Raw genomic sequence first — 25,716 nt, forward strand, 5'->3', positions numbered from 1 at the left:
GGCCTTTCTCTCTCCTCCCTTTCCAGGACGAGAACATCATGAGCTCCATGCAGCTGTTCGAGAATGTGATCTAGAATGCGATCTCATCTCTCCCAGCGCGGCTGCCTCCTGGCCTGCACGCAGACAGACGCCTCAGTCTGTCTCTCTCGTTAAGCACACACACATCTTTATGAGAAGAAAAACAAACTCTTTTTATATTTAAAAACAAACAAAAAAACAACCAAAAAAAAAAAAAGAGAGGACATGATCATGTTTGCTCCCGACACTGACTGGATTCTCATTTGAAGGGCAATAGGAGACAGAGAGAGATTGGGTTTCATGGATTTGTCTGACCTAGCAGAGGGATTGGCTAGCTCTCCCCTAGGATATAGCCAGGGACTTCTGCACAGCGTCAAATACCACCCATGGGAAAGAGACCAGCCTCGTGGATTAAGCTCAGCACTTCTCACATGGTAGCTGGATGGAAAAGACGTTTGCATGTGGGAGGTGGAGTTCTTCTCACTCGCACCAAGTGAGACCCTAGCAATGGGGCAGTTACTGGGTTCCATCAGGAAAACGAGGGAGAGGCATTTACTGAAGAAGAAATAGGTCTCTAGCTAGATCCTCAGCTGGCACAATTTGGCATAACTCCATGGACTTCATACCCCCATTGCGAAATTTGACTTCAACTGAACTCCATCAATTTTTACCAGCTGAGGACCTGCTCCCCACTTTTCCATGTGCAGGTAGCTCCTGGGCCAAGATCCTGGAGCCTGAATGTCTCTCAGCTGAGAGAGGACGGTTGGTGGACATCTAAATAGAAGACATCCCTGACTGTTGGGAATCATCTGCAGAACTTCAGTTCTAAAAGCACAAGAGTGTCCATTCAAAGGCAGGTTCCACATTGTGTGTGAATGTTAGAGAGTGTACAGAGCCTTCAACGAGACTTCCTCGGTAGCGTCCCCAGAGAAGGGAAGCAAAGGAAGAAGCTAGCACGCCTTCTCCCCAATCACAGTGAGAATGAATGTCCCTCCACCCGCAGCGGTAGGGGAGAACAAGGTATCTTCACTCAGACAACTGGAATGCGGCGATCTGCAACAAAGAAACAGGATTTGAATTTCCTGAAGCAGAAATACAAGCACAAATACCCTGGCCCTTCCAAACTGGAGGAGGAGATGGGCCCTCGCTGCTACGTTCTGGAGCTGAAATTTTCCATCGTTTTCCACTGGTCCATCGTCTCCATCAGCCCTGGCTCGAATATCTGTTGACTGGAATTGAGGGTTACACTGGGAACCTGTTATTCTGTGGGATGGGCAGTGTTGTGTATCCGCGTTGGTCCCCGGGTGTGTGAGAGACAAGGTGGGTGAGGTACAACCTAGTTTAAATCCAGCTTCTGTTGGTGGCGAGGGCAAGCTTTTGAGATACATGGAGACAGAGGAAGAGCCCTGTGTAGCTCAAACTTGTCCTCTCCACCAGCAGAAGTTGGTCCAGTAAAAGATATTACCTCACCCACCGTGTCTCTTCTGTGACACTGGAAGCTGATGGGCGATGACTTACGAATATGCCCAAAGCTCCAGGCTGCAGTTGAAAGTCATAAGTCAAATAGGGCGTGAAATATCACCTATCCATGGGGGACGTTTTCAAGGTTTGGTTTGAGGGACTGTGTTTTGTTCTGGATTTTTTAACAAGTGACTATTTCCAGGACTGAGATGAGATCTGCCACTGGGCGAACAAGTCTTGAAAGAGGCCAGAGGGTTGGAAAAGCCAGCTGGAAAGCAGCGCATGTAGGGCTAGACAAGACACCGGGCATCGGATTTGGTAGGGAAAGCTCTGCAACCAAGAGGGTGTCATCCTCAAAATCCAAGTCAGGGATAAGTCAGTACAGTCTCTAATGAGGAACTTTCTAAGTAGCTGGCTGCTCCATCTCACTGGGATTTCCTGTTTGCCATGTCAGAGTCAGAGCCATGGGGTATCTGTTTCCATGCCAATAGAAATCCCCTAGATGAGGTGCCCTAGAGAGACTCCCCTTTCGGTTCCTTCAGTAACCTTGGATGCGTCTGGTTACTGAATGACCCCGTCTCGCTGCAGATGGAACAGTGTCTGGTTAGAAGAGCACCAAGCCTGAGAAATAGTCCCTGGGTCTGCAGTGGGGAAGAGCCCACCAAACACTCTGGGGAAGAGAAGGTGTCCTGGTGGAAGTTGTCACTGATGCTTAAGCTAGTGCAGGCTCTGCCTCTTTCTCACAGGCCTTCCCCCTCGGGTACAACCAGATCCACCTTTATCCCTCACGACCCCCAAGTCCTCCAGCCCCACTTCCCAGATCTGAACTAGCACCAGGAGCCGGACTTTTAACCACTCAGACTCAGTCCTCATCTTCCTCTCAACCTCTCTCAGTGCCCAAAGGCTGCCTCTTTCTCTGCCCAAGGCCCAGATCGGTCTGTTTCTGTCTCCCACTGCCAAGAAGGCTCTGAATTCCGGCCGTCTCTCCCTCTCCTCTACCCTAAGCCCTCTCCCGGAGGCTGTGAGTTTGCACTCGATACTTCCTGACATATGTACAGTATAAGGAATGGCCGCATGTCTCACTAGCAGTACCCTTTACTCCAGTGCCCCATATCTCACGACCACCCTTACAGCACAATCTGGGGAGACAGTCGTCGGTTCCTGTTCTCTGTAACTACTTGATATTCAGTCACTGTATATTTTAATAAAATAAACTGAAAAAAAAAAAAGAAAAAGAAAAGGCTCCCATCCATTTTGCTTCCTTCTCTGGCCGCAGAGCCCAACGGGTTCTGTATCCAATTCCTTCCTGTGCCATGAAACACAGCTGACAGCATGAACACGGTTCCATTCTTGCTGTCTATCCTGGGCCTCTCTTTCCATATCCACTTGGGATGGACCGTGTTACGGAGGCTGAGTATGGGAGACCCTGGAGGTGTGGAACAACTCTGCTGAGCACCATGCACAGAGCGGGGGATGCCTGCAGTTTAGCCCGTGCAGCGCTGGTTGATTCATGCCTTTGGACAAGCTCAGCCATTTTCCTGTAGGCTGCTGTGCTTGGAAGAAGTGATGCTGTAACGTGACAGAAAGGATCACCCTCGAGGAGACAGTCCTGACCCACGGTGCCGCCCTGCTTTGCTCGGCACGCGTCTGCAGCTCCCAGCGCCATGCGCCTAGTTTATTAATTTGTTATTTTAATGACGGTTCCTAGGCACCCCAGTCATGGACACGGGCTCGGTGGTGAACAAACACAGAACAAGCCTTCCACTGCTGCTGGTTTCTGATCCTTCCATTGTGTTGGAAAGGCGGGGGGATGGTTGACAGCAGGAGGGCAGGGGGCTGAGATGAGGCAGATGACAGGTAGGGAGCAAGGACTGCTGGGGGCGGGAGGAGGCGGGTTTTCTGGAGCAGGGGGCGGGGGGATGGCGGGGCCGATCTCTCCAGCCCTGCAGTAAAGAGGGGGCGTGAAGGGCTAGCGGGCTCCCTGTGGGCCCTGGCCACTGGGGCATGCCCCAGCTTCTGGAGTCACGTGGTGGGGGGAGTGGAGCCGAGGGGGGCCCGCGCTCTCCCAAGGGGGCTGGCCTGCAGCGGCGGAGCGGGAGGAAGCGTGACAGCCCGCTGTTAGAGCCCCGGCCCCGAGCAGCTGCTGGTGCACCCCGTGAGCTGGGCCAGGGCGTGTCAGGCCGATGGGGTGCAGCACCTTGGGGTGCAGCCGGGAGCTGCTCTGCCCTGCAGATGGGGGCGCCCATGGGGGTCTGCTGGGGCGGGGAGGGGGGCACAGGGCGACCCCTATGGAAGGTAACTGGTTCCCTAGTTATGATGGCGCAGCCTGGGGCCTGGCCTGCCCTGCCCCACGCTTTGCCCCTAGTGTCATGGCGCGCAGCCGGGCTCGCCCCACACTTTGCCCCTAGTGTCATGGCGCCCAGCCGGGCTCGCCCCACGCTGTGCCCGTGGTGTCATGGTGACAGCCAGTCACGCTCTCTGAGGGCACAGAAGAGTGGGCGGGACTTATTAGCTAGCGGTTTATTGGTGGCAGCCCGTGAAGTCCCGCCCTAGCCGCTCTCTGATTGGATGTTGGGTCCCCCACCGCCCTCGTTGCGAGGGGAGGAGGAGGAGAGGTGGTAGGTTTTTTATTGGTTCCCCGCCGGCCGGAGACTGTGATGGCGTCACAGGTCGGTGACGGGGGCGCGGCTCGGCTTTGTGACGGCATCGGCGAGCGACCGCAGGAGCTGCGGCAGGCCCGCAGCCACCCCAGAGCCGCTGAGCAGGTAGCGGGGGAGGGGCCCGGCGGGCCCTGTGCGGGGGGGTCAGTCCCGCTCCCGGGGGCGGGGCAGCCTGGCGCTGCCCCCCCCCCCCCCCCAGCACGTGCTCCTGGGCTCAGCGACTGCCCGTTCCTCCCGCCCCCCCCCCGCCCGCTCGCTCCGGCCCCGCCCCCGGCCCCGCCCCGTTAGATCCAGCCCCGCCTCGGCCCGCGCCTGCCCAGCGGCTCCAGCCCCGCCCCCCCGGCCTGACAGAGGGGACCCCCCCCCCGCCTCCCTCGCGCCCCCCCCGGCCTCACAGAGCGACCCCCCCGCCTCCCTCGCGCCCCCCCCCGGCCTCACAGAGCGACCCCCCCGCCTCCCTCTCTCCCCCCCCCCCCGGCCTGACAGAGGGGACCCCCCCCGCCTCCCTCGCGCCCCCCCCCGGCCTCACAGAGCGACCCCCCCGCCTCCCTCGCGCCCCCCCCCGGCCTCACAGAGCGACCCCCCCCCGCCTCTCTCTCTCCCCCCCCCGGCCTCCCTCTCTCCCCCCCCCGCCTCCCTCGCGCCCCCCCCCCGGCCTCACAGAGGGGACCCCCCCGGCCTCACAGAGCGCCCCCCCCGCCTCCCTCTCTCCCCCCCCGACCTCACAGAGCGACCCCCCCGCCTCCCTCGCCCCCCCCCCCCGGCCTGACAGAGGGGACCCCCCCCGCCTCCCTCTCTCGCCCCCCCCGGCCTCACAGAGCGTCCCCCCTGCCTCTCTTCCCCCCCCCCGGCTTCACAGAGCGACCCCCCTGCCTCTCTCTCCCCCCCTCCCCGGCCTCACAGAGCGACCCCCCTGCCTCCCTCGCGACCCCCCCTCCCCGGCCTCACAGAGGGGACCCCCCCGCCTCCCTCGCGACCCCCCTCCCTCATGCCCCCCTCCTTGGCCTCACAGAGCGACCCCCCGCCTCCCTCTCCCCCCCGGCTTCACAGAGGGGACTCCTCCCCCGCCTCCCTCACCCCCTCAGCTTCACCGAGGGCCCCCCCCTCACCCCTGTGACACCGTCGGGTTCACAGCCCAGGCCTCTGTGGCGCCATGGGAATCCGGACGCAGCCGTGCGTGACCCTGGCGAACAACTGCGTGTCCCAGGGTTTGAGCCCTGTGTGTGACCCAGCTCCCCCCCGTGGTAGAGCGAGATCCCAGGTTCTGGTTACTTTCCCTTGGGGCGGTCAATAGGGGGCCCGCCAGCTAAACCTGGGCTGCCGGACGCTTTCAGACAGACCCTGAAATATTTGTATTTATGTATTTATTTATTTATCTGTCATCATTATTATTCCTGTATTTTCTCTGGAGTCTGGACCTTGACCAAGAATTTGGAACTTGACCAAAAAAATGATAGTTACTACTGCTGGGCAGAGATCCAACCCGCGTGGATGGATGACCCGTCCACGCTCGTTTGTCTCTCTCCTGCAGGATCTGATGCCGGTGCTGGTCCTAAGAGCCCTTCCAGCGACTCTGAGACTGAGCTGGAGGCTGCCCGGCTGGGGCAGGACATAGGCCAGGGACGTTTCCCATCGAGCTGAGGCCATGAGGCTGGTCCAGTTCCAAACCGGCTCGGATGGGCCCAGGATTGGGCTGGAGGAGAAAGATGGTGGCAACGTGATTGATTTAAATGCTTTCGACCCCTCCCTGCCCAGAAGGATGAGGGAATTCCTGGAGGAAGGGGACGCAGCACTGGCCCTAGCGAGACGGTAAGTGCGGCTCTCCAGCAACCCTGCAGGGGGTGCTGGAAGCTGTTTCCATCCTGAAAGGCCAAGCAGACCCTCACGCTAACAAGCCCCCCATCCAGGGGCTGTCCCCTTCTTGTGCATTGGTGCTTGGGTTTCCCTGCCGCTTGGCACCCTTGTGGGCTCCCCGCACCTGCCGCAGCTGTGCCAATGGGGGCTTTAACAAACAAAAACCAATGGGGGTAGGGGAGGCAGGCACAAGAGGTGAAGGCCTGGGGCTCGCTGTCTGATCTGTCCTGTCTGCACAGCGTGAAGAGTTACAGATTTAAGCCCGGATCCTCAAAGGTATTTAGGCACATACCTCCCAATGATTTCAGTGAAAGTGAAGTGCCTAAATACCTTTGAAGGTCTGGGCTTCAATGACTAGAAAGCAGGGAATGGAGAAGTCAGATTCTCTCAGTGATGCCCGGTGTCTCTGCAGGCTACATTTAAATCCTTATGCTCATAACCCTTAGTGCCTCTACAGATCGTCTTCTCCAGAAATTGCAGTGATCCCAAAGCTGGGAGGAAGCATGGCTCAGTGGCTAGAGCCCTGGGCGTTCAAGAGCCCTGGGCAGTCAAGAGCCCTGGGCAGAGGCGCTGACTTTCTAATGTGCCGGGGGGGGCTCCCCCCTGCTCTGCCCCAGGACCTGCCCCCACTCCACCCATTCCCCCAAGGCGCTGCCTCTTCCCTCCCACAACTGTGCCCTGCCCTCACTCCACCCTGTCCACCCCCGGTGCCTCCTGCACACCGCGGAGCAGTTGATCACGATGGGCAGGAAGTGCTGTTGGGGGGGAAGGCACTGATCAGTGGGGCCACCTATGGGCGGGAGGGAGGTGCTGATAAGAGACTGCCAGTGGGTGCTAAGCACCCACTATTTCTTTTTCTGTGGGTGCTCCGGCCCTGGGTTCTAGTCCCAGATCTACCATGGACTCAGCGCATGGCCTTGGGCAAGGCATTTCCCAGCCTCATGCTTCAGTTTCCCTGTCTGTAAAACAAGGGGATAATGAACCTCTAAGCACTTTTAGAGCTAGGGACGGGACATCCTTCGATGGGCACTAGGGGGCGCAGTTGTTATTCCTGAGATTTGGAAGCTGGTTAGGAAAGGGGTGGATGTGTACAGCTGGGATTGTCCTAGTCCTGGACCCACGCTCTGACTGGTCATTCTCAGTGCAGGATTCTCAAGGCACTGTCTGTGCAAGAGGTAGGTGTGAGTCCCATTTTACAGGAGGGAAACTGAGGCACAGGGAGGGGCAAGAAATTGCTTACAGCTACACAGGAAATCCATGCCAGAACTGGAAGTAGAATCCAGGGGATCCAGTTCTCCCAGTCCCTTGCTTTGACCATTACACCAGTGTCCCTGGCTTCCCCAGTGAAGAGCCTCCCCCATTCTCTCAGCATCCCTTATATCTGCCCCTTCCCTCCTCTGTCTCTAGGGCTCAGGAGTCTGGCCAGCACATCCTGCCACGCTCTCAGGTGACCCTCTTGGCCCCCATAACCAACCCGGGGAAGGTGATCTGCGTGGGGCTGAATTACGCAGACCACTGCCGGGAGCAGAACATAAACATCCCCGAGGAGCCCATCATCTTCAGCAAGTTTCCCAGCTGCATCACTGGCCCCTACGACGACATCATCCACCCAGCCGAGAGCAACGTAAATACCCCTTGCTCCTCCTGCCGTGCCCTCGGGGGCCTTTGAGCCGAGACATGCCAGCCCCACCCGAGGATATGTCCATTAAAGGCTCCAGCTAAAGAACTGTGGGAGCAAAGGCCGGGGGTGCCCACTCCGACCATGGAGAATGCTGCTGTCAGTAGGGCGTGGGCCCGGATTTGAGTTGGCCGCGAGCTGCCTCGAGATCTGTTTAATCCAAAGACCCACCGCTAAGAAATTAGGAAGGACGGTTGCTGCTATTTGTGCAAGTGCCCCCTGCTGGCTGTGTCAAGTAATGAGCCACCTAGATGCCAACAGTCCCAAAAGTTACATCCAAATATCTTGCTTAGGGGAGCTACCATGTTGCTGGGCCATAAGCAGGGGGTGTCTCTGCGCTGAGAGGGTTCTGCCCACCTGTCAGTTCTGGCCCTGCCATATCACGAGTGGCGTTTCGCAGGTGTGGGAACAGTGATCTCGGGCATCTCTGATTGCCTCTCCCCGTGGTACCTGAGCCCTGATTGCCTCTGTGCCCTCTGGACTAGGGGCAGAGACTCAGACTTGCCTGTTTCCTTCTCTAGGAAGTCGACTGGGAGGTGGAGCTGGCATTTGTCATTGGGAAGAAAGGGAAGCACATCAAGGTACGAAAGGAGCTGGGAACGGACTCTGGTGCCACTTCAGGTCTTGGTACTTCAAACCCAGCCCTGGCTGAACGGGGCCATCTGTTTGGTGACTTCAGACCAGGGCATGTGGCAAAAGCCACCCCCGCGGCCCCCTAATTGGCAAGCTCAGCAGCCAGGCTGATGATTGAACTGAGCGTGCTCCCTTTTCACCACTAGAGGGCATCCCTCTCAGTCAGAGGCGGGGCCTGTTGGGGGCAGTGGGTATGTTAATTCGGCACCGTGGTGCCCGGAGTCGTCGGGCAGCCCCACGTTTGCAGTCTCTCCAGCAGTGGCTCCTCTGTGCGGCTGTGCAGCGACTCCCGTCCCGTTTCCCCCCCCCGTCCAGGAGTCAGCCGCGATGGATCACGTCGTGGGATTCATGGTTGCCCATGACGTCACCGCCAGGGACTGGCAGATGAAGAGGAATGGGAATCAGTGGATCCTGGGGAAAACCTTTGACACTTTCTGCCCCCTGGGCCCTGCCATTGTCACCAAGGACTCTGTGACAGGTATGGGTCTGGCCCGTCGGTCTCTCCTGCCTGCCGGGCTGTGGTTGCCACAGGGAGGGCTGGGTTGCCTGCACGGGTGCCCTCATGCTGCGGAGGCTCCCGGGGTGATGCATGAGCAGCCTTTGTCCCCGATTCCTCCTGCTTGCTCCATCACTGCCCTGGGCACGCGGGGTGAGCTCCCAGGCCGCGTGTGGTCGGGTTGGATCAGTATTTGCAGAGGAGCCCTCTAAATCCCAGAGCGCCGCCGGGACTGGGGCGGGTGGCTCAGTACGTGGTGTCCTTCCCCAGTTATTCCTGAACCAGTTCCCCAAGCGTGGCGCTAGGGGCGACCCCTAGTGACCCCCAGCTCCTGACGCGCTCCGGATGCTATTCCCAGCAGGAATCCCAGTGTCCCAGCCCAAATCCAACTGGGGCAATTACCTTCTGCGCCCTACGTTTCCTCCTGCTGCCTCAACTGGACCCAGCATCCTTCGCTTTGTGGCCCACCCTGTTCTGCGGACTTGCTGTGAGTTGTCAAAACAGCTGTGGCGTTCCAGCCCAGAGGTGGCCGCAGTGCAGCGGTGAGCAACAGCAGCCCCTTAGATACGGTTTGTCCAACACATTGGGATCTTTCCTGTGATCTGAGGTTTCCTCTCCTGGATCCCCACTCTCGCCCAGCAGGGGAAGTCTGTACAGGGAACAGCCCCACTCTCCCGGTTTATTTTGCAGAGCTGACTGCTCTGTCTCTCTCAGACCCTCACAAGCTGGGAATCCGTTGCAAAGTGAACGGGGAACTTGTCCAGGACAGCAACACCAATCAGATGATCTTCAAAACGCAGGCGCTGGTCGTGTGGGTCTCCCGGTAGGTGCAGCCCCTGCGTCCCCTGCCCTGGGAGCACCAACCACTCTGTTCCTGGGAGCCAGTGCGGTTCTCTGCCCCTCTCTAGGGGCAGGGTCATTGTTGGCCCTAGTCTTTAGCAGCGGCTCCTGCTTTGAGAGCCAGAGGGCCTGGGTTTGATCCCTAGTGCTGATCTATGCGTGGGGTAGTCTCAGCCCCCTGGCGGGTATCTGGGCATGTCTGAACAACCATGGCCCTAATGTGGGGGGTGCATGCGTGCTGGGGGCACTGTGTCGGGATGCTCTGCTGAAGGGCTGTACCTGGTTCGTGGCAGGTTCGTCACACTGTTCCCTGGAGATGTCTTCCTCACCGGGACCCCCCCTGGCATTGGAGCTTTCCGGAAGCCCCCCATATTCCTGAAGGTGAGTGTCAGTCCTGGGGTTGACAGTGAGAGCTGGCGATCCGGACTCCCTACAGCAGGGGCTGTGACAGGAGACATGGGGTGTCCCACGTGGCCCCTGCTGTTGGAGTCACCTGGGCAGATGGTGGTGCCCGTCTGCTCAGCACAGACTCAGGGGCTTGCCTGAGCAGCTGGATTTGCAGCACCAGGCTCAGAGATTCCAGCAAGGGAGTGACAGCCCGAGCCGAGCCTCTTCCCCACGAGGGGATGCACATCACTGCCACTGTCAACAGCGTGTTCCCAGGGGGAGGGGGCTTAGGAGCTGCTGGAGGCTGGAGTCACTTTGCATGTGACGCATCCAGCTCCCAGGGTTTCAGATGAAGCAGAGGGTGACAGATGCTCCCCCCCGGCTGGATTTTGTGTAGCAGTTGCAGTTTGTCTATTCTCGGCCTGATGGGGTTCGTCCCACCCTGTGTTCTGGTGGGCAAGGCTAGGGCCACGTCTGATGATGGGCAGACGTGAACCCCGGGGGTGCTGCTGCAGTAGGGGCTGGTGCAAAGGATTCTGGAAGGCGCTGGGGGGGGCCGAGGGGGGCCTGCAGTCTGTAGTTGGTAGCTCCTAATGGAAATGTTCCTCTGTATCCTGCTTCGCAGAGAGGAGATGTGGTGCAGTGTGAAATTGACCAGCTGGGAGCCCTCCGAAACAAGGTCGTCTGAGGACGCCCCGCCAGCGCGGTCCCGGGGCCCAGGAGCGGATCATGGACACGGGTGCGCGAGGCACTCCACAGCAGGATTTTGCAATAAAGCTCTCGCGGAAGGGCCGGACCTGCCGGCTGTTCCCTCGGCACTGCCAGCTTCGGCCGCGCTCTGTGCTCAGAGAAACTGGGCTGTGAAATCCACTCAAACACCCAGCACGAGGGGGGTCATGCTGCCAGGCAGCTGTTAGAGGGCTGCTCCCCTAGGATTAGACACAGAGCAAGGCAAATAAATGCACGTCCCAGCCCTGCTCCATGGGGATGGGGTCCCCCCAGCTGCTCTGTCCTGGGGAATGAGTTTGGGGGCAGAGTTTATTAACCACCCCTCCTCTGGGGCTGCATTTGCATAGAAGATCCTGGGCCCACAGTCCAGTTTAGGGGCCAGGAGGGTGGTCCCTGCCGCTCTGATCTCTAGTAACACCAGGGAAAGGAAACAACACTGAGCCCACCATGGCTGGTTTTCCGGGGGGAACTGCTGGCATGAGCCTGTCCAGTAAAAGCAGGCAGAGACCCAGGCATCAAGAGGCGATTTATTTTTATCTCAAACTCAACCCAGGTATTTCAGCCAAACGACAGGGGTTGTGCTGCGGTGGGTGGATGCCACCCCCGGCCCGGAGATGTTCAACAGGGGATCCTGCCAAAGGGGATTTTTGAAACCGTCACTCCAAGTGGCAGGACAGTCCCTCACACCCCGCCCAGAGCAGCTCTAGCTGGAGGTGAACTGCCCGATGAACTTCTCCAGTTGCTCCTGGTTCCCTTTGGTGCTGAAGGTTTCCGAGAGGTGGAGAATGGGCCCCGCTGGGCCTGGCTGTTCTCTCAGCACCTGGGGGCGGAGAGGGACAGAGGAACTGTAACTTTCCACCCGGGAAGGGGTGGGGGCTGCACAAGGAGAGACCATATCTGCCTGGTGGGCCAGGCTGAGGGGAGATTACAGGGAGGGGCAGAACATCCCAGCAGCCATCCCTAAATTACCATGATGGGCTGAACCGACCTCCCCAGAATCACCAGGGTACAGACAGGTGGGGCACACTCACCCCCAGCTCCTTGAAGGTGCGGACGGAGCTCGCAGCCAGGCTCCTGTTCGTGCACTCTGGAAAGAGACGCAGTAACAACGTGAGGGCCAGGCGCAGCACAGGGCATGCCAGCCCCAAGCAACCCTCCCAGCCCACCTCCGGTTGTTTCACTCCCACTCCTTTAGTTCTGGTCTGGGGCCTACAACGCAGCCTGGGCAGGTAAGACCCCTGGGGCACTAAAACCCCATTTCAGCTGCCCGCGTGGGGGTCCTGTGGGCTGCAGGAGGGAAGACAGGGACGCCCCCATCCAGTATGCTGCCTCTGTGCCCAGTAACTCCATGGATCGAGGGCCCTTCCTGCCCCCTGCAGGTTTACAGCCCAGCTCTGTGTTTGCCCACCAGCAGCTGGAGCTGGCAGAGGGGAGAGCGATTTCTTGCCACGTGCCCAGAGAAGCCTGTCACTTCCTGGTGCTGTTCCCGATCTGCCCTAGACCTCCAGCCGGGGAGGCCGCTGGGATGAAGCCTCCCTAGCAGGGCGAGGAAAGGGTTGGACATGGGGCGGGGCAGCAGCTCCCTAGCAGCACAGGGAGGCTGGATCTCAAACTCACCGAAGGAGCCGTCCTCTCTCGCCTTCCTCACCAGGAACCGCTGCAGCTTCTCCAGGTACTCCAGCTCTGGGGGAGGCAAGCAGAGAGCGTGGGAGAGGAACGCACGGCCCACGGAGGGGGAGCCCAGCCACGGAACCAACGTTCTGGGTCTGCTCCTCAGCCTAGGGACGTCGGGGCAGCTCTCACCTCGGTAGGGCTACACTGATTTACAGCGGCGGCCTCCTCTCCACACAACAAGCCCAGCCAGGAAAATGAGCCCCTGGGCGCAGCGGGAGACCCAAGCTGCATGCCCCCGAAGGAGCTAGAGCCATGGCTGTTCTCCCAGCACAGGCGTGGGTCATGAGCCCTGCTGAGTGACCTAGGGCAAGGCGTGTCGCTGCTCTGTGCCTCGGTTTCCCTGGTGGTAGATCCCAGGGCTAGGAGAGTCCAGCCGTTAAGGGGGAAAGCACCACATTTCATGTGCCCGGCGCTATTTGGGGTTTGGCGGGGAGCCCCAGTGCTGGCTGGCAGACACGGTCCGAGCCGCTGCCGGTGAGCCCCCCCATTCAGCTGGACCCAGCACCGCCCTTGGGTGTCAGGCCCCAAGTCTCTGCTCTCGTTGACCCCATACAGCGCGATTCCCCTTGGATCTTACAGGCCTAGAGGGGGAGCTCAGCCCCTGGCTTTGCTAACACACACTGGTGAATGCAAGGTGCGGGGTGGGGTTTCCTACCTCGCTCAGGGCAGCCAGACTCCGCCAGGAAGGCAGCGGCTCTCTCAAAGGTCTTCAGCAGGGGGCCTAGGAGGCCGCAGAGGAAGAGGAAGAAATCGGGGCAGTTGTCCAGCTGGCTTATCTGCAGGGAGAGGGAATGCCTGGGCTCAGCCTGGCTGGACCTAGCCTTGGACGGGAGGTGATGAAATAGGGTTCCGCTAGTCACAAGTGAAATGAGTTTGGTGGGACTCAACTTCCTCTCAAGGGGAGAGCTGCCAACATCACATACAACAGGGAAGGGCCAGGGCTGGGACAACAGGGGGCTGTGGGTCAGGACTGAAGGGCAGTGGCAGAGCTATGGGGGAGCCCAGGGCTAGGATATTGGGGGGCAGCAGGTCAGGAGTAAGGGGAATTGGTAGAGCTGTGGGTCAGGATTGACCCTCACCACCTATTTACCTTATGTCCCCAACTCAGGCTGAATCTTGCCCCAAGGGCCACCCCATCTGTCTGTTGCCGGGGGGGGGAGGTGTCTGCTCTCAGTGTCCGCATCACCCGACCCCTGACAGCAGAGAGAGGGTTTGGGGGTAGCTCGCAGGGCAGGAGACACCCGGGTGGATCTGAACGGGGGGGGCTGGGGCAGCCCCTGTTCCCGCTCCCCCTGGCTCCTAGCCTGGCAGTTTCAGTGACACCATGACTCGCTGAGCCAAGCAACACGCCAGAAAGCGACCGGAACCACCTGCCACAGTGTCGGGGACAGACGCTGGATCCACGCGAGGGGAAGAGCCTCCGGCTGACCAGAAGATGGTGCTGCAGAGCCAGACGCTTGGCAACAGGCTCCCGCAGCCCATGCACAAGTGTGACGAGTTCAGAGGACTCCGTTCTCAGCCCCCGCCCCACCCACCAGTTAATTACAGAGAACTTTGCTCCAGTTTGGAGGAGCAGCCCACGCAGCTGGCATTTTCAAGAGACAGGTTGTGAACCTGGGCTCTGCCGTGTGATCGTGGGGAAAACAATAGGAGCGGGAATTAATATGATAATTTGATGTTCTCTTACAATGAGGCTGGGTTGGGAGGGCGACAGATCCCCTCCCACGTGCCGCCAGACCAAAAGGAGAACGTGTTCCCCCAGCAGCAGGGAACTGACAGCCCAGAGAGGCCTTGCCCCCCCCCGTGCAGGAGCGTGGGGGGTCATGGGGCAGGTGGATGCTGGTGCACAGGGACTGGAGAGCCCAGGCCAGGGGATGAGGAAACCGACCAGGGGGAGCATGCCTAGTGGTTAGCCATGTTGCCATGACGCTGTGCCATCTAAACACTGAGCTTAGAGGAGGTGACAGGGAGTCAGGACTCCTGGGTTCTCTTCCCATCTCTAGGAGAGGACAGCAGTGTTGGGAAGTGGGGTTAGAGCAGGGGGGGGTAAGCTGGGAGTCAGGACTCCTGGGTTCTATCCCCGGCTCTGGGAGATGCAGTGGAGTCTAATGGTCGGAAGGGGAGGGCTGGGCTGGGATTCAGAACTTCTGGGTTCTAGTCCCGGCTCTACACCAGCTTGCCGAGTCCCTTCCCCTCAGCCATGCCTCAGTTTACCCAGCTGCAGCAGGAGACCTCCCTGGCAGGCTGCAAGGTGCAACGACCAGCTGGACAGGCAGTTTCCTTGCAGACGGGTAGGAAGGATGGCCCCTCGGGTCTGGAGAACGGCAGGAGGGGCAGGGCTGGCTGGGCAGGAGGAAGCTGATGGAGGAGGAGCTAACGCCAGGCAGCCTGATCCCCGCCAGGGTGGTACCTTGAAGCAGCGCTTGCCGGCATCCTCGTCGTAGTCGCTGCCGCTGTCGTTGAAGTCCTCCATCTCCTTCCACAGCAGCTTCCGCGGGAAGCGCCTCCGGGCGGTGTCGCAGGCCAGCCGCTCGCTGGGGGCCTAGGGGAGAAACTGGCTGCCCTGAGCCCTTGGGGCTGGGAACTCCAAGCGGCTGGCAGTCCTCTGGGCGCAGCTCACCCGGCATGCACGCCCTGGGGGGGGCGGAGAGACTCAGGGCTCCCCACTCCTGCCAAGGTGGTGCCACCCCATCCCCGTGTCAGAGCCTGGGGGAGAGCAGATGGCTCTGGAGACCGGGAACCAGGACACACCTTCCTCTCGGACTCAGCCACTGGTGGGTTCTCAAACCAGCGTCCTCCCTGGCGGGCAAGGCTGGGAAGACTGAACTAACTGGCCATGGCCGTTGGCGGGGATCGCCCCTGCCAGGAGCACGTTGTTCAGCAGAGATCGGGGATGCCGGGCCCCATGGCTAACCAAAGGACTTGGTCTCCCAGCGGGCACCTTTCCCAGCACTGAGGATTCCCCTGCAGGCAGCAGGTGGGCGACGGTGCCCTGGGAAAGGGCCTGGCAGCTTGCACGGGGCAGGCGGGCGACCGGCTGACCCAAGGGAAGGCACCAGAGGCTGGACTCGGCCCCGGACAGCAGGGGGCGTGTTCGGTGCCAGGGACATTAGGGCCTGCGTCCTTCACCTACCTCCTCCGCGACCAGCAGCCCACACTGGATCAGCTTGTCCAGCACATCCTGGCCGTAGCAAGAGACCGACTGGCAGGGCTGCGGGAGGAGACAAACAAGTCAGTGCGGCCCGGCGGGATGCAGAGCGAGAGCAGAGGGTCACTGGGGGGTGGGCACCCCTCAAGAGGAGCAATGCGATGGAGCAGCCCCCCCCCCGCCTCTCCCAGGGTGTCGCGGGGGCCCTACCTGGAGCAGGAGGAAGTCTCTGGGCAGCAGCTGGAGCAGCGCCAGGACCTTGCGGCTCAGCTCCTCCTGGCTCAGGACGACAGCCGCGGGCAGCTCGGCGGGGCCCAGGAAGGGCAGCATCTCCACCAGCAGGGCGTTGATGGCACAGGCTGCGGGGGGGGCTTGGGGCATCGTCACTGCCTGGTCTCCTCCCCTGCCCCCCAGCTCCAAACACATGGCGCGGGGGGCAATTAACAGCCCACCTCCCAGGTCACCTGCCCCCCAACCCCACACACGGTGGAGGGGGCAATGGGCAGCCCCCCCCCAGTCATCTGCCCCCCAACCCCACACACATGGTGCGGGGGGCCACAGGCAGTCCTGCCCCACAACTTCATACACGTGGTACGGGGGGGTATGGGGAGCCCCCTGCCCCTCCAAGTCATCCGCCCCCCAACCCCACTCACATGGTGCAGGGGAGGGGGCATGGACAGCCCCTCCCTTCCCCAGGGTCGCCTGCCCCCCAACAACCATACACACGGTGTTGGCGCTGTGGGCAGCCCCTCCCGGCCGGGTCACTCACCCCCCACGGCCTCGCAGGTGAAGACGGGCAGCAGGGCGGCGCTGTGACAGCCCAGCTCCCTCACCGCCGCCTCCGTCTCCCTGGGGGCCACCAGGACGTCCCCCCGCGAGAGGCGGTGCAGGGAGACGCAGCCCCGCAGCAGGCAGAGGGCGTGCAGCACCAGGTCGCGCAGCCGCCCCGAGAAGCCCACGTCGCAGTTCCGCAGCAGGGTCTCCTCCACCAGCCAGGAGAAGTCGGACATGAGCCGGGACAGGAAGACGCCCTGGCGGGGTGGGGAGGAAGGAAGAAAAAGAAAGGGGAGGGGGCTTGAAACCACCAGCCAGCAGGGCATGCCCCCCTCCAGGCAACAGAGAAAGGGAGACGAAGAATCCACTCCCCCCAGGCAAAGGGAGCTCTGAAACCAGCCCCGAGCCGGAAAATCGCCTGGGAGAAGGACGCACCCCACGAAAGGAGAACGACAAATCCCCCCTCCTCCCCGTCAATGGAGACGGGAAGATCTGAAACCTCCATTCAGCAACTGACTCCATAAAGGGGGGGGGTCCCTTAAAACCACCATCCAGATAGCAGCTCTCCTGTAACGGGAGGGCCCTTGAAACCACCATCCAGCAGGTCATCCCCAACCTGCCCCCCTCGGTCAGACCACCCCCTAAAGCAAGCAGCTTCCTCCCACACCTGCCTCCAGGACCCCTCCCTCTCCTTCCAGGCCCCGCACCCTCCCGCTTCCCCCTACCTCACGGTGCTTGTGCAGCAAGAGTGCAGACATGATCGCCACGGCCATGACGGCAGAGCAGGAGACGCCAGCTGGAAGGGGATCAAGGAGCGTCCCGTTATCCCCCTCGACACACAGTCCCCTCCTCGCTCTCTTTCACCCTGGGGGGATCCTTAGCCAGGGCCCGAGCACCTCCGGGAAAGCCCAGCGACCGCCTCGCAGGATCAAGCCCTGCGGTAAGACATTTCTGTGACCCCAGGAAACGTACGTGGGTGGGATGGGCCCTGAGCGGGGCTGCGGTGGGAGCAGAGATGGAGGCAGGGCAAAGGAGATGGATGGATTAAAAAGTCACCGACTTTAAGGCCAGACCAGTTGTGATCATCCCAGACCGGAGACCCTCCCCCGGGGATCCCTGGGCCCACTGACCTGCGGCTGAGCGAGTCAGTTAGAAACACACCCCAGACGCCGAGTGCCGGATGTGGCAATGATCCCACGCGGGGAGAGCCAGGCAACTGGTCAGAGCCATGGGAGAGGAGAGCAGATGCAGCACTGATTTGGGACGGGCTCGGTGGCGTCCCCAGATCTGCGGCCGATTCTCTGTGTGACCTGGGGCAAGGTGCCTGGCCGCTCCGTGCCTCGGTTTCCCCTGCTGTGAAATGCAGGTGATGCTGGCTCTTCTCTGCAAGGCTCGGAGATCTCCAGAAGAAAAGGATGACAGGCTGTTCTGAGCAGCTAAGCTCTATTTCCCTCAGCGGGTGCCATTCATGGACGCCGATGCAGACGCAAGAGGAAAACTGACCTGCAAGCCCTGGAGAACCCAACCCAGCACAGAAGAAACCCATCAAGAAGGAGAGAACGGGAGATGGAGCAATGCATCTTCCCCAGCAGGACCACTGCCAAGAGAGGGATCAGCGTGGATCACGAGCCGCGTCAGGCCAGGCAGAGCATGCTACGTGCAGGACACGGGGCCACGCAGCGTCTCCAGCCCCATCTCTGCGTCCTTTTCAATCAGCGTACGGCGCAGGGTGCCCAACGGGAAGGGTTGGGAGATCCAGGGCAGGGCCTCCGCTCGCGTCCAGCGACCAGGGGAGGAGGGATCCCAAACCTGGCTAGCCCAAGAGGCGTTCTGACCTCGTCCCATTTCACACCACCGTTCGTCACGGCGCCGTGGAAGGAAAACAAATGCCAGCCTCCTGAAAGTTGCCCAATGGGGTTGTTGTCCTCCAGCTGGCTCTACGTTCCAGCCATGACCCCCAGCACCGGGAGATGGGAGCGCCTTGGAGCCTTGAGTGCATTTATCCTCTGCTGGAAGCAGAGGAACCCCAAGAGAGGAAGGAAAGAACGGGCCAGATCTGGAGCTCAGTGTCAAGCCAGTAATTCCACGCTCCCCGTTTCCAGCAGGCTCCGAACCGAGCAGAACGGGTGCTCGTCTCTGACTGCCCGAGGGTGTAACACGGAGCAGAATCCGGGCGCTGCTCCCGATTTACCGCAGACGTAGCAAAGAGCAAGGACTACCCCAACACCACCGTCTAAAGGCTGCAGCAGCCGTAATGAAGAGCGAGCGTTTCAGAGCCCTTCAAAGCCCTGCGTCGCCAACCTGCCCAGCGCAGCACCAGGAGCTGCCTCAAGCCCAGCCCCTGCCCTGTCCTGCCAACCGCTGGCTCTCACGCCGGCAGTGCGTCAGCATAGCCAGCGGACACGCGGCTGGCAACAGACGTGAGGGGCTCCCGTGGCTGGGGCTGCGAGTCAGACAAAGATTAAAACCTGGTGCTGGAGGATCCCTGCCTGCAAAGGAGGACTTGAAAGGACAAAGTTCACGGGTGAAAGTCTCAGAAGTCAGGTCTATCCGGTGGTACGGTCATTTTGTCAGCCCCGATCCAGCTGGCCGTGCCCAAGGCATAATGGGAAGCAATCTGCTCCGAGCCATCAAAGAGGCACAGATTGGCATGAGAACCCTTAGGCAACTAGCGACGTTTGCTGCTAACAGAACCTGAACCACGGTGCTCGTTAAAGGTCCCCTGCAAATGTGGAAAAAAAATGGCATCTGGGCCTTTGTGCTGTATAAAGAAGAAAGGCCTGAAAAAGGTGTTTTTCTCTTCCTCAGGTTTGTTTTTTAACCTCAGAAACAGCAGCATCAGGACGTCTTGTCGTCCTTGGGCTTGTTTTGCTAGAGAACTTTTTGGAGGACTCGAGAGAGGTGAAGGGGATGGTGGGGTGAATCTGGAACAAAACGACTCTGGCTCCTTGTGTAAAACTACCCAATGTGAGTTAAAAGAAAAGGTAAGTTCTCATGGGAGCAGCAGCGGATAACCTAGGAATTGCCTAGGAATGAATCAGTGCAGGGTGCCAATCATTCTGTGAGAAACCAGAACCAGGTGCTTCAGAGGAAAGGAGCACGAGTGCTCCCTAGTGGACACTGATGGAATAACCTGCCCAGCAGGGAAGTTTCTTCCTGACCTCTATCCGCGAGTGTCTGGTTCGCGCCCTGAAGCATGGGGTTTTACAGAAACGGGTGTGTGCGGATGTTGTTCATTAGCTAGCAAAGTTTCCAATCCTCGCCTCTTGGCCTCATTGGCATCATGTGGCAGTGTGATCCACCGGCAAATCACACCGTTATCCTCCGCAAGGAGTTGAGCTCTGGTGGGTGATATAGCTATGAAGCGGATACAGCGAGAGAACAGCTGTTTGGGGAAAGGGAGGGGAAAGAAATCCCCAGGATTCCATTGGAAATTTACTGTGGGACCAGAGCTAACCTGCCAGAACCGAGCCCTACAGGGGACTGATTCGCTGCGGGCAGCTCTCCGCATAGCGGAAGCGATCGATCGAGGCGAGGCTCTGTTTTGCAGAGGCCCTGCCTCCCGTCCGCGTTGTTGTTTGGGCTCTCGCTTCCTGCGGAATCAGCCGCTCTGCGCAAGCAGTCACGCAGCCGGTGCATTAGCACGTGTGGAGTGTTGTACTCAAATGACAGATAATTGGAAAGTCACATCCACCACGGGAGAGAGCGATAAACTGAAACACAAGCGCGACACGTGAAACGCAGCCTTTATGTAACCAGGCGACTGCGATGGCAATTTAACAAGCCTATTGTTTTCCCCAGCCTCCCTCGGAGGAACTTTTCGGCTTCTGCGCTCTCTATCTGAACTTTCGGGAATAAAGTTAATTCTCGGTGGGTGAGAAAAAGGATGGACTTGCGGTGAAGGCTCTGGAATGAGAGCCAGGAGATCTAGGTTTAAATCCCCTCTGCCACTCGCTGGCCTGGGACAAGTCACTTGATTCTCAGACCAGACAGTAGCTCAGCAGGCCTGAAAAACAGACCTGGAAACTCTGCCGGGGACAACGACCCTTCCCTTCTCAGGGGCTTTGTGCTCAGTAGGAAAAGCTGAGCCCACCCTCTCTCCCAGTCTCAGCACAGGGTAAAATCTTCCGCTCATCACAAGAGGGATGAGCCGTGCGTTTGATCTCTGAAAGCTGCCCAGGACAGAGCAGGGAATAGGGCAGAGGAAGTTCTCAGAGTGACCCAAGAAATCTACAGCTCGTGCAGCCGGATCAAGGAGTCCTGAGTCCCTGCCTGTCCAGTTGATTTGATGCCTAGTCCTTGCTGAGCATTTTCCATCGGTCGCTCTCGAGGAGGTGCAGTGACTTGCCCATGGTCACCCAGCGGCAGGGCGGGGAAGAGAGCCCAGGCCAGTCGGCCAAGGAGACCTTGGGGTTCAGATAGGGCCCAAACCAGAGCCCTCCTTCCTCAGCCAAAACTCCCACAGACTCCCAGGAAGCGACAGCACTAGGCAACCGGCAGGCAGCAGCTGGCCTCTGCTGAGCCGTGGGTCTGCAACCCGGAACGTCCGGTGGCACCACTGTGGGGTTGTCTTTCAAGGCTCCCTGCCCACAAAGGGGTGCTGATTTGGTGCCAGCGGGGTTTGCTGGATCCGCCAGGCTGCACCCTCTCCCGCCCCCCATCTCTCTTTCAGTGCCTGTGGAGATGCCCGGGAAACAGACGCGTCAGCAGCTGGAGCCCCACAGCGTTGCACCCCCCGATGGATGCTGAACAGGAGGGTCTGGCCAGAGCCTTTTTTAAATGGAGCTGGACGCTAGCCTGATGAGACAAGGCCAATCACCCGGGGAAACGCTCTGAGAAGGCCCCTCTGCTTCCGATTCAGGGTCAGCCGATCTCCCACCCCCAGCAAGGAAGCTGCCTGTCCAACCAGGGCAGCTAGCCCTGCCACAGAGCGCTCCCATAGCCCGTCACGCCTCTCCTCCTCCCACAGGGAAGGGATCTGCTTTCGGACCCAGCTGCTGGAGAACCTCTCGTCACGGAGCCTAGATGAGGAAGGAAATGATGGAGCCCAAGTCTGGGGATAGGAAAGATGCAGGAGATGCAGATTGTAAGGGATCACCTGGCTCTGAAATGCTCCGGGCACCTGCCCGCTGGACAGGCAAGGATCCGACGTTCTCAGCGCTCCAGCCCCGGGCGCACTGGGACGTTCCTGCTAATGTGCTTCCACGTGTTATTTACATTGCTATAGCCCCGAGAGGCCCCAGTCTGGGATCAGAGCCCCGCTATGCCATGTGCTGTACAGACATCATGCAAGGAAGGACTCTGCCCCAAGGAGCTCACACAACCTGGTCCAGAGCCGTGGCTGCATTCGCAGGGAGGCCGCTGCGCCTGTCCATTAAGGACACTAGTGGGATCCCCCCGGCCGGGCAGCTCCTCTTGAAGTCTGTGACTCAGATCCGTGCGGTTCCCCTCTCTGAACAGCCGCGCCAGGTACAACCCCCCACCCCACCCCCACCCCTACCCCCCGGCAATGGCGACAGCAGCAAACCAAGGCCTTGCAACAGCAGAACGATGGAGAAAGGGGAGGAGCTGGGAACCCGGCTCTCCCTCTCTCCTAGTTCCATTAACGACTGCCCTGGAGGCATCTGTGGGCCAGATTTGGACCTCAATCTGGTGTAAATCCAGAGTGACTCTGGATTAACCGCAGTGTAACTGAGAGGAGGTCTGGCCCTGCGTGGAGCTTACAAATCCCACCTGTCCTGCCGGGAGGTTCCACTGAACCCCACCGAGTTCCTGGCCACACCAAGACAGGCCCCCTCCAGCAGGGGCAATGCAGACTGAAGGCTCCAGGACTGTCTCTCCAGGTATCTGGGGCTCCCTCAGAGGCCTTGGTCCCATCCAGCGTGGCTGGAGCATAGGGGTCCTGCTCACTGCTGAGGCCTAAATGGGGAGTATGGAGTGAAGTATCCTCTAAGGGTGTCTCCTTGGACCCTCCCATTCCTCCCCCAGCAAGTTATGGGGCCAGGTACACAGACCTCCTGCTGCTGAGGGCAAGGCCAGTCTCCAAACGAGCCCCCTTCCTCCACTCACCCTGCTCCGCTGAGACAGACCCCCGACGCTCAGACCAGCGGAGGCAGGACACGCAGACACAGTGGAGACAACCAGCGCAGACCGACCCACCGTGTGGGTTTAGAGAGTCCTGCTCCATCCTCTTTTCTGCCAGAGAACCGTGCTGAGCAGACCCACCGGCTCCCAGCTCCCGCGGGGACACATTCAGTTATTCAGTTCAACAGCTTGGTGGAAAGAGGCACGGAATGGGGGAAGGGGGGTGGGAAGGGGGCTCCCCGCTCCCACGCCTCCTCCCCCAAATCCGGCCACCCGGGAGATCAGCGCAGAGTTAGCGCCTACCGCTCAGGGAGTGCAGGCCAAGTCTGCCCATTAGCACTCGCTCGTCTGCCTTCAGCTCCGCGGCAGCGCCGAGGCCTGGGTACCACTCCTCCCACTTCTCCCAGTCCAGCAGGTCGGGGCTGCGGAAATGGGACGACACGGGTGAGACCTATGGCTGACATAGGAGAGACGCAAACGCCCGGGCAGCAAACCCAGGGCCGGTGGAAGCCCTAGAGGCTCAATTCTTCCAGCTACAGGACACACTGAGCACGAGCCGTGGCAAAGCACGCTTCCCCCAGGTGCGTTCACCACGCCTCAGGCCTGAGCTAGGAAGAGAACTGCCAGTCTGGACCAAGGCCTGGCTCCTGCCCCTGGCAATGGCCAGTCTTCAGAGGCAGGTACCCTAAACCTGAGCATGCACAGCCCCTGAGGTCTGAGGTTTAGTCTCTCGGATCCACCTCTAGGGAGCAGCCCATCCAGCCCCTGGCTTCTCTGCTGAAGGGCGGGTGGGTTTTGCCAGGACCGGCCTGAAACCCAACAAACCCATTTCACAGCCAGCCGGAGCGAGGCCAGCAACGCGGCGGTGAAAGGCTCTCTGTTCCATCACCAGCCGCCCGGGCCACGCGTGCCCCTCCCTTGCTCTTTGGGCATCCAGGCTCAGGCTGAGCTCCTGCTAAAACCGACAGCAAGGTTCAGTCACCCCAGAGGACAAGGGACACCGCTCAGCAGCAGAGCGGGTATCCAGGCCTAGCTCAGAGCACAGGGTCCCAGCGGGGCTTTGCTAGTGGGAGCTGGAGCAGTTCCAGCTAAACAGGCTGTGAATCTAGCTGGGGTTCGTGACACGCCCGATGCACCCAGAGGGTCTTTCTGCAGCCCCTTCCTTGCAGTCTTCTCTGACCAATGGCCCCAGCTCCCCTTGCCCCCTGCCCCCCTTGGGATCTGGGTTGGGGCTACCTTTTGCCGAGGATGACGGGCAGAAGCAGCTCCTCCAGGGACTTCTGCGAGCAGCTCCGTCTGAAGAGACTGTTTGCTGTGTACTCCTGGGATCAAGGAACACAGAGGGATAAATACTGGAGAGCGAGAGGAATGATTTAAGCTCAGCACCAATACCGGAGAGCGAGAGGAATGATTTAAGCTCAGTACCAATGTGGACACAAGAACAAATGGATATAAACTGGTCATTGGGAAGTTTAGACTTGAAATTAGACGAAGATTTCTAACCATCAGAGGAGTGAAGTTTTGGAATAACCTTCCAAGGGAAGCAGTGGGGACAAAATATCTATCTGGCTTTAAGATTAAACTCGATAAGTTTATGGAGGAGATGGTATGATGGGATAACATGATTTTGGTAATTAATTGATCTTTAAATATTCATGGTAAATAGGCCTAATGGCCTGTGATGGGATATTAGATGGGATGGGATCTGAGTTACTACAGAAAATTCTTTCCTGGGTATCTGGCTGGTGAATCTTGCCTATATGCTCAGGGTTCAGCTGATCGCCATATTTGGGGTCGAGAAGGAATTTTCCTCCAGGGCAGATTCAAGGAGGCCCTGGAGATTTTTCGCCTTCCTCTGTAGCACGGGGCACGGGTCACTTGCTGGAGGATTCTCTGCTCCTTGAAGTCTTTAAACCACGATTTGAGGACTTCAATAGCTCAGACATAGGTGAGAGGTTTTTCGTAGGAGTGGGTGGGTGAGAGTCTCTGGCCTGCGTTGTGCAGGTCGGACTAGATGATCATAATGGTCCCTTCTGAACTTAGTATCTATGAATCGCTACTGGCCTGGCTAGACACCAGGCAGCCAAAGGCTCCCAAGGCCTCTGCAGGCCGATCAGGAGCGGTGGTGCTAAGGGAGCCCCCATGCTGCGCTCGCTAACCTGCGCTCTCCTCGCTCCCCTCCGTGGCCCACCCAAGGAGTCTGGGGGTATGTCTACACTGGAACTAGACACCCACGGCTGGCCCGTGCCAGCCGACTCGGGCTCAGGCTGTTTAACTGCAGTGCAGACAAACCAGCTCAGGCTCCGGCTGCAGGTTTGTCTCAGGTTTGCACTCAGTGTCTGAGCCCAGACGTCTATGCTGCAATTAAACAGCCCCGTGAGCCCAGGTCACTTGGCACGGGCCAGCCGCAGGTTATCTGCAGTGGAGACATACCCTATGTGGCCCATTCGGCTAATTTCAAGCCATGCCAGCGAGGCCACGAATTCCCCAGGCCTCCATCTGCCCAATCCCAAGCTACAAACGCAGTGGGGCCCCCACAAGGTCCCTGGATTCCATATATTCAGGCCAATCCCCAAACATAAGATGACCGGATTCCCCATGCCAATCATCCCAAGCCACTTAGGGCACGTCTACACAGCAGCTGGCCACCGACCAGCCCAGGCAGACAGACTCGCGCTCGCTCGGGTCATTGGAGCGCTGCAGGGCTCTCGCTGTTTAACTGCAGTGTCTGGGCTCGGACTAGCCTGCGTCTATTTCCTCAGGCTCGCTCGAACCTGCAGCGGAGACATACCCCTAGTCCCCAAATTCCACCAAGATCATGACACCCAAGAATCTTGTGCCACTAGATTCCCCAAGATCTAGCCAGGAATTGCCAAATCCCTGGGCCTGGACAGTCAGAAGCCCTAGGCCAAGAACCCCAGAAGGCTGCCCAATACCTGCAAGGAGAAAGGTTGTGCAAAGTCCACCCGGACACAGCCAAACTCCCGACCCAGGGCTCGGCGAACGGCCAGGAGACAGGACCAGAGGCCAAAAGGCTGAGCTGAGCCCTAGGAGAGCAGATGGGTAGAGTCTGTTAATCGGGCGCTGGTGGTGTTTATCGCCTCTATCAGTCAGAAGGCACATTAGCTCGGTAGAGGAACAGGCCTGCTCCATTGCAGAGCTGCAGGTGGTGATGCAGGAGGCTAGGAGGGGACAAGCAGGTGAAGTTTTGCTTCTGCAGGGTGCTCAACCTAAACGCCCCCGCTCTGCAGGAGGGGAGCTGCCCTGTGCCCACACCCCT

The 25,716-nt window shown here is 59.5% G+C and overlaps 3 protein-coding genes across 5 annotated transcripts in view; 2 read left to right on the forward strand and 1 right to left on the reverse strand.

Annotated features, from left to right (window-relative positions):
• KCNIP3 (potassium voltage-gated channel interacting protein 3) overlaps positions 1–2,757 on the forward strand; it is a 75,297-nt gene extending 72,540 nt beyond the window's left edge. The window contains exon 9 of the mRNA XM_077805516.1: positions 27–2,757. Coding sequence (XP_077661642.1) covers positions 27–74 — 48 coding nt within the window. The 3' untranslated portion in view covers positions 75–2,757. The remainder of the gene's footprint in view (positions 1–26) is intronic.
• A 1,422-nt stretch (positions 2,758–4,179) lies between these two features.
• Positions 4,180–10,851, forward strand: LOC144257627 (oxaloacetate tautomerase fahd2, mitochondrial-like). 3 transcript variants are annotated; one of them, XM_077805645.1, is made up of 8 exons: positions 4,180–4,244; positions 5,671–5,948; positions 7,401–7,617; positions 8,193–8,252; positions 8,620–8,782; positions 9,515–9,623; positions 9,934–10,021; positions 10,653–10,851. In XM_077805645.1, the coding sequence occupies exons 2-8, from the start codon at positions 5,785–5,787 to the stop codon at positions 10,713–10,715; spliced, it is 864 nt and encodes a 287-aa protein (XP_077661771.1). In that variant the 5' UTR covers positions 4,180–4,244; positions 5,671–5,784; the 3' UTR covers positions 10,716–10,851. The 3 variants fall into 3 exon arrangements, with proteins under 3 accessions (XP_077661771.1, XP_077661773.1, XP_077661772.1); XM_077805647.1 differs by lacking the exon at positions 4,180–4,244 and adding an exon at positions 5,225–5,400; XM_077805646.1 differs by lacking the exon at positions 4,180–4,244 and having other exon boundaries at positions 5,516–5,948.
• Positions 10,852–11,371: 520 nt separating this feature from the next.
• Positions 11,372–25,716, reverse strand: part of LOC144257659 (glycerol-3-phosphate acyltransferase 2, mitochondrial-like) — a 145,887-nt gene continuing 131,542 nt past the window's right edge. Inside the window, exons 13-24 of the mRNA XM_077805709.1 lie at positions 25,373–25,483; positions 23,673–23,758; positions 22,740–22,858; positions 17,078–17,148; positions 16,348–16,609; positions 15,789–15,937; positions 15,564–15,641; positions 14,841–14,972; positions 13,086–13,206; positions 12,374–12,439; positions 11,788–11,843; positions 11,372–11,576 (exon numbers count right to left, since the gene is read on the reverse strand). Coding sequence (XP_077661835.1) covers positions 11,460–11,576; positions 11,788–11,843; positions 12,374–12,439; positions 13,086–13,206; positions 14,841–14,972; positions 15,564–15,641; positions 15,789–15,937; positions 16,348–16,609; positions 17,078–17,148; positions 22,740–22,858; positions 23,673–23,758; positions 25,373–25,483 — 1,368 coding nt within the window. The 3' untranslated portion in view covers positions 11,372–11,459. The remainder of the gene's footprint in view (positions 11,577–11,787; positions 11,844–12,373; positions 12,440–13,085; positions 13,207–14,840; positions 14,973–15,563; positions 15,642–15,788; positions 15,938–16,347; positions 16,610–17,077; positions 17,149–22,739; positions 22,859–23,672; positions 23,759–25,372; positions 25,484–25,716) is intronic.

Source organism: Eretmochelys imbricata, chromosome 26 (genome assembly GCF_965152235.1).
Source record: "Eretmochelys imbricata isolate rEreImb1 chromosome 26, rEreImb1.hap1, whole genome shotgun sequence".
Classification (NCBI taxonomy): Eukaryota; Metazoa; Chordata; order Testudines; family Cheloniidae; genus Eretmochelys; species Eretmochelys imbricata.

Bases quoted from the DNA above. Each gene is read 5' to 3' on its own strand.
- LOC144257627 (XM_077805645.1), top strand. From the start codon at position 5,785: ATGAGGCTGGTCCAGTTCCAAACCGGCTCGGATGGGCCCAGGATTGGG. The intron at 8,783-9,514 runs GTATGGGTCTGG...TGTCTCTCTCAG, and splicing joins CACCAAGGACTCTGTGACAG to ACCCTCACAAGCTGGGAATC. The intron at 10,022-10,652 runs GTGAGTGTCAGT...CCTGCTTCGCAG, and splicing joins AGCCCCCCATATTCCTGAAG to AGAGGAGATGTGGTGCAGTG.